This window comes from Papilio xuthus, unplaced genomic scaffold (assembly GCF_000836235.2).
Source record: "Papilio xuthus unplaced genomic scaffold, Pxut_1.1 DF828177.1, whole genome shotgun sequence".
In the NCBI taxonomy this organism is placed as follows: domain Eukaryota; kingdom Metazoa; phylum Arthropoda; class Insecta; order Lepidoptera; family Papilionidae; genus Papilio; species Papilio xuthus.
Genome location: NW_013530472.1, coordinates 1,267,792 through 1,289,783, shown reverse-complemented (window position 1 = coordinate 1,289,783; position 21,992 = coordinate 1,267,792). Strand labels below are relative to the sequence as shown.

At 33.0% G+C, this 21,992-nt stretch overlaps 1 protein-coding gene across 1 annotated transcript; it reads left to right on the top strand.

The window, feature by feature from the left end:
- Positions 1 to 473: 473 nt before the first annotated feature.
- Positions 474 to 21,978, top strand: LOC106113652 (uncharacterized). The gene is made up of 4 exons (XM_013306495.1): positions 474 to 800; positions 20,087 to 20,260; positions 20,439 to 20,731; positions 20,983 to 21,978. The coding sequence occupies exons 1-4, from the start codon at positions 591 to 593 to the stop codon at positions 21,668 to 21,670; spliced, it is 1,365 nt and encodes a 454-aa protein (XP_013161949.1). The 5' UTR covers positions 474 to 590; the 3' UTR covers positions 21,671 to 21,978.
- Positions 21,979 to 21,992: the final 14 nt, after the last annotated feature.

The window sequence follows — 21,992 nt, the reverse complement described above, 5'->3', positions numbered from 1 at the left end:
AAAAAAGACAATATCAGTCAATAATTGTAGTGCCCAATTGATTTATCCATGAAAAATAAACGAATCTTTGAAATCATTTCGTAACTATTGTATTGGATTTTATTAGATTCGTTCTTAACGTTCTTCAAAACTGATCTTGAATTTTAACTAAATTGCGCGCCCTCTCTTATGGTTCGGTGAAACTACTCTCACAATTTGAATGAGACGGTGGGTTGTAAAAGTTTTTAAGAAATCGACAATAGATGGCGCTGTCACATCTTTAACAAGAAACAGCTAACAGTTGAACAATTGAATTCGTTACTTTTAATGTTATAATTAAAACCTTTAAAATAAATATACATTTATGTTATGCGCCATAGAATAGTTTTTCTTCACAATTTATATTTATTTGAGTGCATATTGATGAAGGTTTTTTGCAGGCTATTCATTTCGTTTTGTTCAGTCAGCTAGTCAGTATTATGGTTACCGCGATCGTTGACGGTTGAGTTGGTCCGCGAAGCGAACGTGCGTAGTTTGCCGTTAAATTTAAAATTTAGATATCGTTACACGACCTTATGTTTTGATCAGCTTATTTTGAATTTTGGAAAAATATGCTCGCAACGAGTCCGGATGCGATCGTTGAGATTTCGGACGATGATTTTAATAAATCAGTGGAATCCATAATGAGATGTGAGGAGTTCAAAAGTAATTTTGCGAGGAAGCTTTCTAATAGATATATCTCTAGATCGCCTTCGTCTGTTTCGGGACACGAAGCATCTATAAGCCGACCATTAGACAATACCCAGAATATAAAAACCCATGTAAGTTTTTCCTACGTTTTCTATTACCTAACTTTTTAAGAAACTCCCGCGCTTCAAAATAGAATACACGCGGCATGAATAAAGTCACATAAAGTGATAATTAGTAGCTAACTTTTTGTTTAATTGTATGAAAATAAGAGAAAGTGTCTCGCCGAAATAGGTCTTTGAAAACAATTAAAAAAATTGACTACATGTTCGCTTAGTTTGCATGAACTTTTTCAAATTTAATTAAAAGTGAATTTGGGAAAGCGTTTTTGGTGTCATTTAATTTTTAAATCAAGTTAAGTACCTAAATCTAATTTTATCTTTATTTATAAACATTTCTAAAACTGCTACTAGCTTTTAAATTATTCCACCCTGATGGTAATAACCTAGGTAATATCACCCTTAACTTAGGGTAGGCTCCGAGCCCCTCGGTGGGGACGTATAGTGAGCTGATGATGATGATGATGATGGTAATAATAACTATAATATTATTAGTCCTAACATGTAATCATATTAGCCCGAAAATCTCGTAGAATGCCAATCAATACACAAAACAAGCGGTTGTTTAATGTGAATACTAACGGTTTACCATATCTCGTTCGTCTCCTATCTGATTTTATCCCATTAACCGCTAAAATTAATATTCTATCCTTGAGATCGTTTCTAAATTTTTTTAATTAGATTTCTACCGACATGCCCGAAACAGAGTACAAAATTATTCGATCTCTCATCAATCGATGTTGTTCAATTGTTGTTGCTATTGCTGTTAATTTGAACCAAAATAATTAAAATTGTTAATTGAAAATACTGCGGATGAGCATAAATGGTTCGAGATTATTGATGTCGGCCGTAAATGATTAAAACAAGTATAGCTTGTGTGGTAACACTTTTGCCAATGATATGATTTTTACTCTACAAACAAAGAAAACACGTTTTAGGTAATCTTAGATTTTAAGCAAGAGATATTTTTGAATAACTGTATTTTTGACTTACAAGTCTACCGACAAATCATGAAATCACTCTGGCATGCTAATTAAGTTTTTGTTAATTCGCGGACGGTGTCCCGAGCGATAACTAGTACAAAATAAAATAAGTACGATTAATCCCGTCGTTACATTAATAGTAAAGTTTCAAAGTCCTAGATTTTTAAATCCGAAAAATATCCGGAGATCCTACAAATTTCATTTTAGAAAAATTGATTCTTTTAGGTCGTTTAGAATATTTAGGCATCACAGTTCTTACGCAATATGAGCGTTAGTAACACAAGATGTTGTCTCAGCACGATTGTATAAGTGTTTGTAGTACATATCTGATAAAAGATTTCTTATCGACCAATGATACATGATCATCACTCAAAAAATACTATCTAGCGTACAAATATAGCGTATTTCCTTTATTCACCTTAAACTTTTCGTACTTTGAGAAAATACTGGTCGAAAATAGTGTCGACCCATTATTATTTTTTAATTGTATATTTTAAATATTTTTATACTGGCTAATAAAAAAGAAGGAAAAATAAGTATGTAGTTTGTAATTAGTGCAAAATAATTAATGAAATTATATTTTTGTTTACGCAATGAATGAGTCAGGAATTAAAATAAACCTACAAAATTCAGGTGGAGGAATACCAGGCATCATGTAGTCAAGCAAATGAGTTTATTTTACGTTATAACTACGTGCTTGACCCCTTTACGTTCGCGCTGAACTATTTGCGTTTTATTAGTACTAATCGCAGACGTAAATTATCTTACTTTATAAACTTCGAAATATATCTTTTTTCCCTAAAACACCTTTACGAGGCAATCTTTTACTATTCGTGCTGACCTTACATTTAGGAGACACTGAATTTTTGTTTTGGCATATATTAAACCACTATTGTTATTGACAGGCAGTCAAAAAAAGGCTATCATAAGACTGTTTTTAATTATTATTTTTTTTATAAGGGGATGAAAGCTGCGGGCACACCGAGGTTAATTGTCTGCTTTTACTATGATAATTAATATTATATGAATTGACCAAAGACTTAACAAACCGCTCCCCTCCAAAAAGGAAGTTCCCCCCTTCCGGCGTATATTCATAATTGGAATATTGTTTACACCACTGCGGAAGTCATCACAGCTTTTCATATTAATAAAACAACTATGATATGGCTTCCTTGTCATTGCGAGGCTGCGGAGAAAGTTATTAATGTATTGGACAAACTTCTAATATACATCACGTAAGTTCCCGTAATAAATCTATCAGTATAGACTTAATTGGGAAAATATATAGGACGAGTACATAACCGTGCAATATAAACCGTGCAATATAAACTTTTCTGACTCTTTCTCTCTCTTCTTTGAGGAGAAGTAAAGAATACGAATGACACTTTGCTCGTCAAAATCGATTCAATTTTATAGGCAGGTCACAGTATAACAAAACTTGTAATTTTGTAACCCCATATATACTTAGGAGCCAATTCACAATACAAACGAGTTAAACCAGATTGTACAGTAAACATTATATTTTTTTGGAATTAAACCATAATACTGAATGACTGAACAGTCTTATAAGAGGCTATTTTATTGATACAATTAATAAAATAAGGGTGTCTGTATATAACATCTTCGAAACGTATGGAGCGTTTTTGACGGGACTTTTGTCGGAGGTGCTCAGGCCACATTTTAATTTTTATTATGCGCTGACGAAGATGCAGGCGACCGCTAGTCTTCAATATAATAAAACAAGGTCATTATTCACGCTTGTGAGCGTGACACCATTGCCGTCGCTTGCTTCTATAGAAGTGTAAAAAAGTCACATAAGTAATTTCTTTAAATTCACGTATGCGAGTTCACAAATATCACTTAAATTCTCTACATTTGAAGTGGACAAGTAACTGTTGTAATCCTGTCTGCCGTACTCAGAATCCTTTAGTCATTATTGTACATTTAATAAAAGAAATGAACGCTAAGCGTCTTTTAAAGTAATCATTGGATAACGTAGAACGGAATAACGGACAGTTGTGATGGTAAAAACTTGTTTCAAATTGAGTTATGGTTATTAGAAATCCTTATTACCTTGACAGGCATAATAATTTTACGCGTCAAATTAATCTGACTTAGAATAAAATATCATTTCAGCTGCTTACGAATAAGTTTAGTTCACATAATATAACACATTGAAGTAGGCACCATACGATCAAGTCTGTACACTTTCAAAGTGAACTAATGACATCTAACTGTTTATCAATCATTCTATACTGAAGCGTTCCTGGTTTCTTGCGGCATTAGAGCCGCTACCTGATTGCAGTTCTCACACGAGTGTTAACTACGTTCAAGGAGATATAGAGAACAAAGGCTCGCTATCTCCCTTTCATATCGCGTGAACACCACAATAGCACCGCTGCTTCCGCCGGGCTTGGCAGCAGCTCTCACACCTGTCGTACTTGCATCTTGTTCTATGTAATTGATTTATTTGTTTAACCGTTATAGCTTTTTTTCTTAAGCTACATCACATTTACTGTTATTTCACTACCTAATACCTATATTAACATGCGATATAAAGACTTTATCGCAGAAGTTGATTGGCCGTACTAAGATCTATGTTATGTTTAGTGCACATTTCTTAAATCAGTACGTCTTTAAAGTTTATAAACTTAAATTTTAAGCGCCATCTAGCGATTTTGCATTGACACGTAAATTCCCGACTAATATGAGAGAAATGTTCTTTTGACTATGTCCTTTAAGCCTAAATAGCTGGTGTTTAAATGTGTTATAGTTCGAATTCTTCCCATAATGTCATCACAGGTAGCTATCAGTCGGGCTTATTGATTTTTTCTTTAGCTACTGCTTCTTCGCATATTTTTCTTATATACATGTCAAAGGTTGACTGTGGAATGATAAGCAAACATAACGGGAATTGCGGTTGATAAACTGACGGATACAATAAATATTGCCTTAGTCACGAAGCGTCGTGGCGTCGTAAGACACGTGCCTTGCATGCGATACGAGTAAATGCGTCTCGAATACGTGTAACACGTGATTGTAGCCCTTTGCTTTGTTACTTCGGTATAGTCAAGTTACTAGCAATGAAGTTACAAGCTTTCCCTAAATCGTCATAATTTCTATCAAACCAGTCTTTCTTGTTTATGCCACTCATATCTCCATCCTGCCTGGTATCCTCACGATGTCTTGAACCGATTGGATTGATTTTCTCCCCAGATATCTCTTTTCTTTCTTTACAAATAAGAGGTAAGGGTAATACAGAGAAGCAAACCGAGTGAGGGAGGGAGGCATTAACCCTTATTGTGGCAAGATTTCTTTTTTGAAGAAAAGCAAAAAACTAAGTTAAAAATTATTTTATAGTGATTGTATATTTTTATAAAGTTGTATGTATGGTATACTATACAAAATGAACATAAGAGTTAAACACAGTTGCTAAGTTGTTAAGTTAAACACAGCTGCACAGTTGCACACCAAAATTTTGCTAGCTGTAACTAAAATCTTTTGGTATTGCTTTTGACAATATTTTTATTAACTGTGGGTTTCTGAGTTATCCATTGAAAGCATATTGTTATCACTGTATTCTCAAAGTTAGTGACAAAAACGAGAGAGAGATATGGTTTTTACAGAGATTTTAGTCCCAGAACGGTTAGAAGAATAAATAAAATTTAATAAAAAGGTACTTAAGCGTGTGTATCGTCAAAGGTATTGAACGAGCTATAAGTTTTTACTGTTTACTATTATTTCTTAGTATTCGTTATGAATGAATAATGATGTAAAATAGTTTTCATTTATTCATCTTAATGAATGAATACGTGCGAACAATTTGTTTCAATATATAATTTTTATGAATCACATGTATGTATTATATTAAGAATATTAATTGAGTAATATAATAATGTTATAATAATTTTTTATATAATAATAATTAAGACGTGTTATGTAATTTTATAAAGTATTAATAAATAATGAATTATAGTTTGCATATTTGAAATGTTTATAAAATCGTGTGAAATCACTTGATTTTATAAGCATTCTATTAAGTCACAATTTCATATTCTTTACTATCTGCTTGGAGTATTGCTTTTGTATAAAATAATTTCTTTATTTAAAATAACGCATTTTAACTTTAAATCATACTTCCTACTAATAAATGCGAATGTTTAGATGTTTTGATGTATGGATGTTTGTTAAAATGTATCTCTAAAGCTCTAAGGACTTCAATGTAGTCTGACATAGGTGTATAGGTAGAACATAGTCTTAAAAAGCACATAAGCTATATTTTTTAATTTCGCTCGGACGGAGTTGAGAGACAGGGTAGATAGAGTAGAACGATTAATAGTTCTGCTGACATGGATATTGTAATAGCTCATAGTACATATGTAAAATACTCGTGGCTTGAAATACACTTTGTACAGTCAGCTGCATTAATATGTACACATTTCGATTCTTGTATGCCTTTGGTTTTATAACTATGTGTATACGTATACTCCCGTTCTTCGGACCAAAAATACATGCTAGTGACAAATATATGTAAACATATTTTTGAATCCAAATCCGACCCTTTATAAGTTACTAATGTTTTGTAAATGTTTACTTCTTTATCAGCTGACTGTACTACACACTGTAATCTCCAGTCTCAAAACACATGTCACAATACGCGAATTACACTATTAGTATGCGAATAGCGACCATAAAGATCCGGGTAAGAGTTTTATTGAATCTCGTATGTTATATAATCTATTGTTACATTATGCTCTATATTTAAATAGTTCCACAACAGTTAAAGATACGATGCCTTGATAAACTGAATGCAAATGTAGTTAGGTTACCAATGAGGTGTATCAAATGGTTTCTGTTCACATTAACATGTTGATGGTACTATACTACTTTTGTTTTTCTTGTATTAGACTATTTTGTTTGTATAACAAGTCAGACAAGTTTCTAACGATATAAAATGACTTGTTATTTGTTTCTTAACGAGGATAACATCATACACTAGTAAATAAATACGCAGATGTAACACTTTTGAGCAAAGCAGCACTGCGAAGGCTCACCACTCCAGTTAGAGATGATGACCATACAAGTTACAGGCGACAACGCCAGCTAGGTGCCAGCAGTACTGTCCGTACGGCGGCCCTAAGTATGATAGTTACTTAGGACGGACTGAGTTTGGTTGGATCACTTTGGAATCGCCATTTGGGTATTCGAGTAGTGGAAAACCTTAAAATTCAAGAAAATCAAAAAAATCGTTGTTTATGTTTGGAGAGTTGGCCGATGGATTAATGACGTCACGTGTTAGCTGACGATACTAGGTAGACGAGCGCAGGTCCCGGTTGGTGATAGTGGTAGGGGGTGTCATTAGCAAATTTTCTTCGCGTGGCTAATACTTTTCAATTTTTTTTTCAAAAATTAATAATTTTCAAGATCTTCGCGAGTTAAATAGGTGCACAAGGCTTTAGAAAATTGGAAATCATCGTTAATTTCACGCGTTGTCAGGGTGTTAATAACCATTCGTAATGCAATTTCAAGGTATATTCAAGCAAACATTTTCTGATAAATCCATGCTTAAAGTACTATATAAATTCAATAAGAAGGTTTCAATTGAAAATATTCTTGTTTGTGAGCTTAGGTTATTAAAATCTTTACTCGCTAAAGTCCTCAACTTAACCGTTGCATTTCAGGTTTTGACATTGACTAAAAAAATAATACCTCTTTAAGAAATGATACGTTTTGATCGTCGAAACTTGTTAAGTACAGTTTAAATATTACTAAAGTGCATTCATTATTTCGTAGCCAAGTGCGATCTTGACCGACATGACTCTGAGAGATAGAGGCCCCATACAAGTGGAGTAACTCGTTCAACTTGGCCCCAGCAAACTAAGCCATCTGTTACCATGACTTACACACGTAAGACGACTTACATGAACTTGTAATTACCATTTAAAGTAGTCGCTTTACATATCTTCTGACACAATCTGTTTAATACATTTGTAAAAGAAAACTTGCTGAGACATAATTAGTGCGTTACGAATTACATCTTGTACTGGCTTTAGAGTGCATCTAATAGAGGAACTTTGTTTTAACTGTGCGTTCCTGACATAAAAATCTCTGTATAAAATGTATCGCCTTCCCTGTCTTTCATCTTTGACTAAACAGTGATAACGATAAGTTTTAAACGGGGATTTTGGTGAAAGAAACCCACGGTAAATGTTGGTATTTCGCTTCTAATCTGTTATATTTTACCGTCGTCTAAGTAACGAATTATGTAATTTATAATTTCATAATGTTCATTCGATCTGATTTTTGCAAGTGATAATCATAATGCGTTTTATTATTCCTTCCTTACGTTACATTGTTCTTATGTTACATTATTCAAATGTGTTATGTTACAGTTGGCAGTATAAAGACATGCAAAATTATGCATACGATTTTTATTGTATATACATCATTGGCCAACATACACCCAATAATGGAAAGCTCTAACGAATTACAATAAAATGTTTAATAGATTAGTTGAAGTATATATTTTTTTATAGGAGAAGAGGGCAAACGAGCAACGAATTGCCTATGGTTAAGTTAATGTGCTTACACCTATGTATTCTGCTTGTTTAACATAATCTATATCTAACCAGATTAAAAATATGTTTTTAATATTGAGAAAGATTAGATGATTGTTTATCCGTTAGATTAATTAGATATTACATCGAGGTAACAATTTGTTCAAACTTCTATCAATCATCCACACGATATTTTTCAAGATATTCTTTGCTGGCGTGTCTACACGTTGTTTTAGACTTGTCTAAGTATGAAATATATTCATTTCAAATTGATTTATTCCAAGTCGTTGCAACCGTTAACCGACACTATTTGTTTTTTGCGCATTGTTGATTGTAGCCGTGAGATTACACTCTAACACTTGTAATAAAACATTTTGTTACTTATTATTTTTCAATAGAATTTGAGTGATATATGTTTTATACAAGTCTTTCGACTGTGGAAACTCACAGTAAGGAAACCGAATGTGACCTAGTATTCGGTACGATTAGTAGTTTACTGTTTCATCCTCATGTCTCCAAGTAAAAATAAAAACTTCTGGTTAATAGCAACCCAGTAGGTTGGAGAATTTCGTGAATCAAAAACAAGCGGCAGCAGCGCCTCCCTTATCGGTTGAGATAAGCATGTTACATTATGCACTTTTCGTTTTTATATGACAGAGTAGAGAACGGGTCCTGTCTCTTAATAGTCAAGATACGAGTAACATTTACTAGCTACTACTAGCGATTGGCTATTGGTCACAATGATCGCTAATTTGTTAAAGAAATAAGCCTAAAAGTGTCACGCAATATTAAGTGTAATTTTATTAATACAGCGCATAATCTGCAATTAATAATTATCACGCTAGTTTTGCGCAAAAGAAGTGCGTGTTTCAAAGCATAATAATAGACATTTAATTGTTTATTGTAGGACGGAAAACAATCAACTGCTGCTTGTGATTTCAGTTGCAAATTATATAGGAATTTGTTTCTATTTCATTAATTTAGTTGCAGTTTTTAAGGCATTAAACACTGACGTCTATTTCAAATCACTGTGTTTAAAAAATATGTTTTATTTCTAAATATCAAGTACCAGGTTTACGTAAATTATTTAATTGAGATTTGCATAATTACTAATCTTATTTATAAAATTCTCGTATCACAATGTTCGTTACCATACTCCTTCCAAATGACTTGACAGATATTTATGAAATTTTATAAGCATTTTCGGTAGGTCTGAGAATTAGCTACTATTTATTTTTTATTCTGCGCGGACAGAGTCGCGGGCAGACAGCTAGTAAGCTAGTAACATATAATCTTCTAGAAATTAAGTAAGTATCTATCTAAGTCGAATGGTATCAGCGTGTATGTACTTGAATGGATGCCACACAAGGTCTGTGTGAGTTACAGATATATTAAAATTCAACAACCGTTTCAATTAATTATCGGTACGTTCATTCACTGTCACTTTTATACTCATATTTTAAACTCTATTCCATTGTATTAAAGTATATTGTTGTAGATAAAAAATCGAAATACATTAGGTACGCAGTCGCCTTGTGGAGCAAGGCGAATTCGACGTTTCCGATAATGTCGGTGTTGTGGAAACCATTGTTTTCTTTTATTAATTAGACGTTTTTTTTCCAACGAAAAAAACGTGTGACTTTCTTAAAGATAACCGACATACAAGTAATGACAATGAAGTTAGTAGTACTAAAGTTAATAGAAAGTGGCAATTCAACAAAAAATAAAAAACTTTTTTTTATCAGAAAAAATTTAATACTACTATTTGTTGTATGAAATTAAAACGTTTTAAATGTAGACACAGACAATAACTTTTATAACAAACAATTTTTAATTATATATATAATAATTTCGAAATAGTTGAGCCTTCTTGATTGCATTTCACAATATACCACGGCTACCGACGCCACGTCGAGTTTCGCGCGCGAAAGTACACGCCCGGTTGTTCGCAGGAAACATTTTAAGACCTATAAACCTGCCGGGTGCGTTTCACATTAGACGACTTATATTTAGTTCCAGTAATGCGTAGAAATACGACTTCGCAAATATCTTCATTGTATATATACACAAAACAGTATACGATAGTTTTTTTTTTTAATTTTGAGTTGACATTGCAATTTTTGGTATTGGTAGATAAAGGAAGGTTATTGGTTTCTCTTTGAGATTATATTTCAGCCATTCTGACTATTACTTTTGTTTTCAAAATTGATTTGGACGGCGTTTAGGTTTAGGAAGCTAAAGCACAAATTTCATTCCTACTAAACGTTATGACCTTAATTGGGAATTTAATCTCATTAGCAAACAGTGACTTCATAAATAAAATAAGAAAATATTTAGCAACAGAAAGATACACGGAAGGAAAGTACAATCGAGCAATTAAACGAGATTTACAGATGCATTGCATTCCCTTCCTACAAGATGGAGGTAAGTAGAAACGACAACGTAACTTAGTATGTGTAATAAGTATAATTAGGTTTGTTTACTAATGCAACAAAATAAAATGACCAAATCAACTAGTCGATCCTCAAAATCAAGATTACTTTAGTACTGTGTTACATCGCACTCCAAACGATAGATCAGGTTTTTCGGTTGCTATTACGATCTTTAGATCGGTAAAATTTTAGGAGAACGATCGTAATAGTCTTTTGGCTTCTGCCGTAATCCTATAATAACATAGCTTAATGACTACTTGAAGGTTTTAATAATACAGTACTACATTTTTCATGTGAATGTGAAATCAATGTTAATTTACTTCTAAAAGAATTTCCAGAATTTGTCAAATAACAAATATTTGTGCGAAAAACGACAGCACATCCAGGACGCGTTAGCAAAGCAAACAGCAGAATTTTGTTGTCTTTATACCGTCAATTAATATGAATTTCCACTACTGAGTATACAAGAAATATTGAAGAAATAATCATTTTTGTCACAATATACTCTTAACATTCAAACAAACAAATAAAGCTTGTGAAAGTAAAACAAGGGGCTGGGTCTTTTGCACTTGACCGGCGTTCAGTGTATTGCAACAGGTAATAACTTTGATTAGACTGGTATATTTAGCGGCAGTGGTATCGGTCGTTTAGCTATTACGGCGAATTCCAGTAGCCGCTTGCTTGTTTGCCACTTTAAAGTTAATTTAATTTTTAAAACATAAACATCATATTAAAAAAAGAATAATATAAGATGTTCGTCTTAAAACATATAAACAAGACGTTACGTACGATAACCTGCCAAACGACAATTACACGTATTAGTGGAGTTTATACCGCGCTGATCAAGGTCAATGACCCAAAGGAGATTACGTCACAGACTTTTATTAGTATTGATTTGTAGTTTTTATTTTTATATTTTACCTGTTGTGTGTTTGCAACATTTTTGCGTCTATTGGGAGTTATAGACTAAAAAGGAACACGAGAACTTTTTAGTCGTGTTTTTACCTGTCTTTTTTATTTAGTCAAAGATTAATAAAATGAATTCCTTCAAGTTGCTTTTCAACGGAGAACGTTGGCACTTTGCAAATATTTCTCTCTAACAGTTATCTTAAAGATATCACATGATTTTATGTTTTCCGGTCATGCAAGATTACAGTAAGGCATGACAAAAAGTTATTTGGTTGTAGTTATTTTAATTTGTAAATTAAAATCAATCACATTACAACGCGTGAATAGTATAATCCAAAGATAATTCAAACATTATAAATGCATATTAGTCGGTTATAATTAAAAAAACAAATTTTTATTTATGTAAATAGTATTTGATCGGAATGTTTTATTTGATTTATGTAAATAGTGTAGTATGTAGGAATGTAACAATAGGATTGCTCATATGGTGTTCAATAGCAGAAACTTTTATCTGTAAGCAAACAAACACACGACAATCATACACACTCATTTACAGTCAATGAATTAAATTTGCTTCCCGCTAATGATCGAATATCCTAAAAAAATAACTATCAAGAGCAACACGTAAGGATGCAAGTTGCTATGTCAATTTCTCAACCTAATGCCATTAGCCGCGTAAGAAATTAACGTCTTTGACTGTACACAAGAAAACAAACTACACATAAAATTCATGGTCTGCGTAACTCACGGAAACCACTAAAGGGTAACATTGAGCAAAATGCGATCCTAAATCATGTTTATTTATAGTTTTTTAAGTACAAAGTCGTGTAGACGATGCATAAAGGCTCGTGAGTCATCCAGGCCGGATTCAGGCAATTTAAGGCACCCACGCACCGACTGTGAAATGCCAGGTGGTGCCAACTCGTGTGGAACCATTTAATATGTATCTACCTGGAGGGTGCCAGCAACCATGGTGATTTTAAGTTCAACATTAGAGGTCATTATACTTGTAAAAGCTTTGTGGCTAAGATCAAGATCCGCCAATGATATTTATTTCGCTAATCAATCTGGTAATACCACATTCTCAAAGAGCACTTAATATTGTTGTATATTACTTTTAATTAAATTTATCCTATCAGTGATGTGTCAGGGGCCTTATTGTCTGCCTTCCTTTTCTTTTCCCCCGTTTTTAGGGTTCCTTACCTCATAGGAAAAAACCGGAACCCTTATAGGATCACTTTGTTAATCTTAAATTGGCTTGCTCGTTTGTGTCGCCCATATAAAGTTGGTTTATGAATATGTCGAAATAATTTATAGTTTTAAAAAAAAGAAGGGAAAGTTTGAATAAAATAAAAATAAACAACTAATAAAACAAATAAATGTTCACTTCTAAAGTTTTTTTGTATCTAATAGTTGTGATTTAGAAACATTTCGTCTGTTAACATTAAACTGGTTAGAGATTGTTATGTTTTTGTGAATTTTTACTTTGTTGTGTAACATGTTTATCATGATTTAGGAATAATATAACAATCAAAACGGCTATTAAAGAAATCAGCGTCGTAACATCTTCTAAGGATATTATTATATAATTCTATTACTTTATTTAATTTGTTGAATCCGTTGATTTGCGATACCAAAATCAAAACATTGTCAGAATATAATTTTTTGTACACATTTTTAAGGCACCTTCTCTGGCTTCCTCAGACTTATCCAAACTACCTCTCATCTAAAGCTATCCATTCGTTTAGACTCTAAAGGGAACAGATATATATTCATTTTTTATCTTCAAACTTACTAATATTATAAATGCGAATTTTTAGATGTATGGATGGATGTTTGTTTGAAGGTATCTCCGCAACGGCTTCACCGATATCGCTGAAATTTGGTGTAAGTAGAGAAAGAAGAAAGAACACATAGGCACTTACTAAGTTTTTTTTTAATTCAACGCCGACGGAGTCGCGGGCGACAGCTATGTAGTATAAGATAAAGGTTACAAGATAGACAACAACTTATCTCTCGCTATTGATGTCAAAAGGGCTTTGCTCTTTCAGCTGTTCGTTGACTGATCGAATCATGGTTTGATGTTTGCGAAATAGCGTTTAATTTGTAATACAACATTGCAAAATACGTCGACAGTAATATTATAGATAATCAGTTTTTAAAAACAATTACATTGGTTACCTACATTAAAACACTGAATAAGTGATTTTATTCATCAGACAACAGGTCATCAGGTTGCTAATATTTGAAATGATTTGCTGTCTTAATATGTTGATTTTGGCAAATCATTTAACTTTAAAATCCGTTCGATAACTAACATAAAGATTCATAGCTTTGGAAAATTTATTTGATTTTAGTGTAACAGTGAGTTATTATAAGCTTACTTTAAAAGGCCCTAAGTGTAGATTTTCCATATTAAGGAGACCAGTAATGGTAATCACGAAAAGTCCTTGTGCGCGTTTGTCAATGATCTAACGACAATGTTGGTAACTTTACCATCGAAATATTTGGTTAATTAAAAAAAAATCGTTTTGCAATTTTTTTTGTTCAAGTTCATTCCGGTAATTATTAAGTAAGATTTTAAAAACTTTACGCTTTTTGTTTTATTAGTTTTTTAAACAGACCTTGATGTACCTTTTCCACCGGCACAAGTATTCGACACAGTGAAAGTGTAACCCAATGATATAAATTGAATATTTTTTATATCGTACGTAAACAAAGGCAAACCATCTTTGTCTATTATAATGTTATTCAGCATAAAATATCTTTGATATAGTTGAATAGAAATCGTAGTAAGTAGGTATGTGTCACCCGGGCAACGCTTCATCGCATCGTTCTCTAAAACTTATTTAAAAGGTAAAAAACTAAGGCGAAAGTTTCCATTTGTCAGCTTCTTTAACTATAATGTAATTAAAAAAACTATTAATTCACAGAAAAGGAAGAGTATTAGGTTTTTGCGAAACGAATTATTGTCATAGGTACTAAATTCATTATTAGGTTTGAAACTATAATTGTACCACAGTCGAAATCCCAGTGTTGACTCTGTTCTAAGAAAATGAGAAGGATGAAAAATTTATGAATTTTAGTAATAATACCCTACGGTAAGTGAGCAAAATATATCTGAAAATAAAAACTGAATTGTGTCCAAATTGACAGCATTATGTTATATTCTTTTCAATAACTTTATCACCGACATGCTATCGAATGTATCGAGTAAGCGTTAAAGCACTTATATGTGTCATATACATGAGATATATGTGAAATATTGCGTCTATTTTAATCAACATATTGGTCATGTACCGTTGGGAATTAATCTGGAAAAAAGTGGTGCGTAAATGATAGCGTAGTAGCTAATTTGGGCTGTCCGTATATGTAGGTCGCGGTTGCTAATTAAGTATTCTTTAAGTCATGGATGCCTACAAGAAATAGATATTTACTACTCAAGATAATTCAAGTGGAATCAAATATCGTTAAAAATATACTGTTTCCTTTGTATCCAATCGACGGTCACTATCGTTTTGAAATCACCATTTTAATGAACCTTTGTTTTGGCTGCCCTTCCGCTATAGTTCCGGTGGTCAATAGAGTACACGCATAATAAGTAACACATTACCGGATCCAACATGAGCAGATGAAGCGACACGAACAGCTGACGTGATCCGCATACATCAATGGCTCGTGCTCATAGTGCACGCAATCACACGCTTGGTGATTGTTTTGTCAACATATGAATAACACACAACGTGAAATACCCTATAACTATACGTGTATAGTCTTCCTTTATAACAATTACGATTAATATTCTCTGTTCTCTCTGCTAGGTTTATGTTGATTTCTCTTAGTCTTAGGATTTATTTGGGATTGAAATCCAATTTCTCGTTACTAATCGAAAATCCTGGGTAAAGACGTGGTTGCAAAGTCATAGACGTGTATGTCACGGATGCATAGCAGTCAAAAAGACAATTAAAAACCCCGTCACGACATGGAAAGGATAAAAGAGAGAATAATGTAAGTTAGGTTGCGTATAGTGAAATAATAAGCATCTTTGTAGCTTAAATATTTTTGTACCTAAAGTCCGATAACCTGGTTTTGAACCTATTGGACATGCGTGTTTTTATATTCTTGTTGTAAGTTGCTTTGGAAGTATATATTATACATATAAATGAGGACCAAGTAACTGAGATCATTTGTATTGTAAATAAATACATTGCCGGTGAGCTGGCGTCAACGGCCGATTAATTTAAGCTCCATTGCTCTGGTCATTATTACGAATAAGCGAAATCTGTGATTTACCTACATTACGTTAGTTCTTTACCAATTTCTAGTTTCTCTTTTTAGATTTATTACGATACGCTTAAGGTGAACTACTACTACTAATTCTGATTGAATAAATGAAAGATCCACACTTAAATAAAATTAGACTGTTTGTTTATAAAATGATTAACAAAGATAATAATTTTAATTTTTACAACCATAAAGAGAAAGCAGGCATGTGGCTACTATACTAATGCGTATTATGGATATCCATACCTCCTTAAAGTTAAAGAAAATCTTTAAATACAAGGATTTTAATAGTGCCTTTTCTTCACGTTTAAAGCATTTAAAAAGATTTGACGATAACTGATCTTTGTCATCCATGACACATTCAAAAGGCAAACAACACGTATGCTAATAAGCAAAAACAAACAGAATAGGCATTGTATTTTGAACTAAACAATTGCTTCTCCCTCCGATGTTGTGATCGGTCCTTGAAAGATAAGTACAAGAGTGTGTTGAATGAATAAAGACGCACTTTGGATACCTCATTGATGTTATTATGCTGTTCCTCGTATCGTTTACAAGATCATGTGTTCAATAGTTTTGTGAATGTTAAATTGCAAATACATTCGCTATGATTTTATAAAAAAATATTTTAAAATGTGACTATGGGTTTCCATTGTCGATAAAATTGTATAAAAGTATATTATCATCAATTCACTCTCTTTTAAAAACATTTTATTATATTAAATAAGCTACTGGCTCTTGACCACGATCCCACCTGATGTTAAGTGATGATGTAGTCGAAAGATGATACTCGCTAGCTTAATTAATGCTTGCTTGCAAAAGATTTAAAAACTTACTCGTAACTTAAGTACACTTTTCCATACTCTGATTACCGTACCGTTATAATTGTAGCATTATTAATCGGGTGCAGCACTCGGTAGAGTAGAGTACAGACAGACAGACAATGAGTAAAGGTGGGGCGTAGCTTCCGAGGGCCGGCCGGATGCGGCGTCACGCGTCGTCGCCGGACCGAGACCAGCTTGCCTCACAGCCACTGTTAGGCTCACAACACACTGTGAATACACATTTACAATATCGATGGTAAACACATTACATGTGTTATTCATGTATGATTCTTCAGTAATTCTTTTAACAGAAAGAAAACATTATTTACTCCTTCGGTTCTTTTGCTATTACTTAAGGTCAATTCTTTCAATTATTTGAGCCAAAAATTGCCTTAAGTAACAGACTCAAGTTGGAATTTCTTGAGACCCCATTAAATTTTGTTCCATTTAAAATGATCTTACAAGGTGGTTTCTCTTTTCGATAAGAGGTACATTTTTGGATGTTTATAATAAAATTAGACAAGTTCTTTGAAATTCCGTTTATTGTTTATCGGTAGTACATTCTATCTTTTTCTAGCTTCTATCTTTTTTCTCTTTAACAAATGTTATATAAAAAGGAAGCTAAAATCGTCCTAAAAATCAAATAAGTATAGTTAATAAGCCATCATAAATACGAAAGTCGTCCGTCCGGAATCCGCTTAACGCTGAGTAAATCACAGTTGCGTAACATCAGTGAAAATGATACGTTGTTGACGCGTGCTAGGGGCACATTGGTTTCTAGTTGCCATTGACCCATATAAGAACAGTGACATCGTAGTGTTGAATCTACAAGTTGCCTGTAGGAATTCAAGGTCTATATTTGTAGAACATGGATGTAAATGTAAACTAATCTACTAATAAGGTATAAAAATCAATGATTATTGCTTTAGTTAATTCGTTTAAAAAGTTTGTAAACCAAGCATTGCTAATTTTAAGACTAAAAAATAAATAAAACTCAAAATAGGTAAATCAATCAATAGGCAGTTTGATTTGATTTAAAGGTTTAATTTTCAGAGTACTAAAATATCCTACGACTTCAAATAGATTGGATAACCTAACATCCAATAATTAGGATAGTCCATCCATTAGATTAAATAGATTGCCTATCTGAGATTTGCTTATAGTTAGTAACTGCTCCATTGGCCTTGGCAAAGGGTTCCGAGCCACTGCCCGTGACACACGAGCCGATGGTAACTCTGCACCTGTGACACACGACACTGTAACTAATCCCATCCACTGATGGAAATGGGGTCAGCAGATCATTTTACATTTCTCTACACAACTTTGTAATTTATATTTATGATATTTATTACTATTAAATATATTTAAAGTTGTGTTATTAAAGGTTTGATTTCTCTTTTAAAAACTAGATATTCAATTATTTATTATTTGATAAATATACCAAATTCTTCAACATTTGCTTGTGGTATATAAACAATAACTTCATACGCTCATTGAAATTCACCGTAATTTGTTATGAATACGAGTATAGTGACCTAATTCGGGAGTAATTCAGATTACCAGTACACAGATGTAGCCGTTATGTTAGTTTCACACAAGGGTAGATTGAGACAACGCAAGACAGTTTTCTGTCAAAACAGTACTGTCCACCAATGATAGATTTGATTAGCGATATCGTTGATAAGAAAAAAAATGTTACGATTCGATAACAAATTGATATGTCACTTGTTGTCGTATTATATTTATTTCTATATAACGATTTGACTATAAGCAATATCGCTAATTTACGCGCTATACGCCGCAACCCCGCAATTTCATTTCAGATAAAAAAAGTCGAATGTCACATTGTTTAGGGGCTCCCTTCTGCTGGGTGTATACGTTCAAACAATAGCAGTACTGTACTGTCCAACTGCACTGCCTTAAGTTATGCCCACGTGTGAAACTAGCATTAGCTGACGGTTTGCCGCTCAATGTGAAGCCGCAGTTATTTCGTGTTTTGTTGTAGGTGTTATTCACTGAGAATATTTTATGACACGAATTTAATAATACCATTGTTATTTAAATCGCAAATGAACTAACAGCTAGGTTAGTAGGGGGTGATAGTGAATGTATTCGTGTTACTTTTAACGATACTGTTAAGTTTGATTGCGTTGATGAAAAAAAATAGTGCTAATTTATTAATATCGTAATTATCTTTACGTTATTTTTCTTTAATAAACGTATGGAATTTCTATCGTAACAACAACTTATTTGTCTATAAACGTAAATGTTTTTTGAATGGATCAATCTATATAAGATCTAACATCATATTATATCTTGAAAGATTATAAAACTTAGATAACTCAAAAAATTTACCTGTTTTTAATTCTGTGGCCTTTTAAAACTTTTTATGAAATGGCCATTGATTGTTTGTTTTCTTTACACTACCAAATCTGATGCTTGTGATTTTTGCAGAAGCTATCACAGATCTCTATGTATGTACTAAATATTGCTACAGTGTTTTGTTTTCATACATGTGTGCAGACCACATTTAGCACATTTTCTACTAAAGTTTAATTGATTTAGTCCTACAATTTGTGAAAGGCTTTCAACCAGTGTCGGCATTACTTTCCTAAAATTTTTAAATGGAAACGGTATCAACAAAAAGCAAATCCGCCAAATAGCGTTTAAAAAATTTGAACACAAATTCGAGTGAAGAGCGGGCAAAAAATTTAAATCTATTTTCATTCAAGAGCTAAATGCATACCAGTTCAGCCAGCAGTCTGATCAAGTTAACGGGTGCTAGGAACACTTTTCATTGTTCGCATAGAGGTCAATAAGCTATGCCCCAGCAAAAGCGTGGGATGAATCTGACGTCACCGATCTAATACATGTTTGAGCGCAAGTTTTTTTGCACATACAAAAGAGTTGCTAACGAGTATTCGTTTTTTTGCAGTCTAGATACTGTTATGTAAGGTGAATTACACAGAATACAGCAGTTTTCTTTCTCACAAGCAGACGTAAGTGTGAGCAACATCTGTTTGTTGGGATAGTTATTTAAATGTAAATATCAAACAAAATTAAAGTATACGGCATTGTCTTATACTAAACACCAGCGTGTACTGAAATGCGTTATAAATATTACTTGTAATGCTTTGACGTATCTTTCTACTTTCCAAATCATTACAACTTCCCATGATTAGCCAGTCCAAATTGCAGATTCAACAATGTGAAGTGAAATTACTACACGCGATATTCGACATCTTTTCTATCGTAATGATACATTACTGTTCGACGGCACAGTTTTTAATATGATTTTAATATTTGTTGCAGGTTCCAGAAAGAATTGAGATTTGTACTCAACTTTCGAAAAGCGCCAGCACGGAGCAGACCGAGGAACCGGTGAAGCCGCCGGACAAACACAACAACACGAACGAGAACATACGAAAAACTGAAATAAATGTTCTTAATATGGAGGTTGAAACATTGAGATGGCAATTAGCACAGGTAAATTAATCATACATTTTTCGTCTGTTTGCGAATTTGGTGCACCAAAGCTTGTCACGTTTATTGCATTGCGAAATTGCTAAGCGTTGTGTGTCGCGAATGTGATGAGCTAAGCCTATATTGTATACATGTTTTTGCTCGGTTTATAATTTGCCAATGTGAGCGTAATTATTTTCAGACTGAGGCGAACAGACAGATGCACATAGCATTACTTAAGCAAATAGTGACTTTCCTGAACAGAATGAAGGAGCATTTTGACGCTGAGAAAAATGAAGATTTACTAAGGAAGAATATTTCTCCCCGAATTCTCGCCAGGTCTCTTAACTTCAATGATTTTCCGCGTGCACATTCCGTGTGGCACGTTAATAAAAATATAGAATATGCCATAAATCCCGCTAAGAAGATAAGTACGAGGAAAATTAGCAAATCTATCAGTAACGTCAATGGATACAAAGATTGCAATGGACTTTGGTAAATGTTTATCCAAATTTTAGTATAATACAAAGTTACGTTGTTAAATAAACTTCTCAGAAATATCTAAATATTATCCCTAATTAAATACAGGAAAGTTTTTAATCAGAATTTGTAAAGTCTTTTAAGTGATATACTTTTCTCTTGAATTTAAATCTTTGGTGATTATTATGTTTAGTATTTAAAGTTTTTTAAACAAGTGTGAGAAAAGGTTTTTTAGCAAGTAAAATAATGTTCGTTTTGAATTTCAGGAGCCAGTCTAAGTTATACCTTGTGCCTGAACATGAAGCATCGCAAAAAATTAGCGAAGAAATGTCGAGACTGATTACTCTTGCCAACACAGTGCTAAGCACTAAACTGCCTGATCTCGCTTGTGCTTGCGTCGATAAAAACTCTGAGATGGATCTCAAATTTATAGGAAATAAAAAAGAGAGACCGGCGTCACTAAATCTATCGAATATTGCCATGAATTTTATCTTAGAAGAGGGTCTTAATACAAAAACTGAGGACATTAAATCCCATAATTGCGTTACAAACAAAATAACAATAACTAATGGGACGAATTCTCTTAAACACATCGAGTCCACTTCGACTACTTCAAGTGACTTGGGCGAAGAATTACCGGAGATAAAGATAATTGAGAATGATCATGCTGATAATAAAAGTGGAACAGGATCAGTCAACGGAAAGGAAACTCAAGTTATTGGTAAATTAAATGACTACAATGGTGTATCGAACTTCATCGAAGATGAAAGTGGTTTTTCTTCGATGAGTTCATTTCAAGAAATAGGAATTCCACTGATTAGTATTATACCTCCCTCGCCTTGCAAGGAAGTTGGTTATTTGGAAGAAATACCAAATATTATAGAAGAAAAGAAAAAATGGAAAGCGGATACCATCGAAATGAATAAACAAAGCATGAAAGTGTTTTGGGTTTGACCTTTTAGTCGCAGTGTACAAATCATCACCACCGACGAATCGCGCCCGCGATCCAGTTATACAAATTCAATTTTTGTTTAAAAAATTTGTGTTTATTTATAAGTCTATATTAAAATGAATCTTAATTGTGTTCGTATGAAATTATTTAAGAGTTAAAATACATACACATTTAATTTATATTACTTCAAAACGTTTGAGACATAAATAGCCTTGTAAATGTTTTTAATTCTGTTACCTGAAGCGGCTATTAGATTATATTCATATGATAACTTTGGTTTTTCTTATTAATTAATAAAAAATATACATCCAAAGTTGTTAATTT

Bases quoted from the DNA above. Each gene is read 5' to 3' on its own strand.
- LOC106113652 (XM_013306495.1), top strand. From the start codon at position 591: ATGCTCGCAACGAGTCCGGATGCGATCGTTGAGATTTCGGACGATGAT. The intron at 801-20,086 runs GTAAGTTTTTCC...TATTTGTTGCAG, and splicing joins CCCAGAATATAAAAACCCAT to GTTCCAGAAAGAATTGAGAT. The intron at 20,261-20,438 runs GTAAATTAATCA...AATTATTTTCAG, and splicing joins TGAGATGGCAATTAGCACAG to ACTGAGGCGAACAGACAGAT.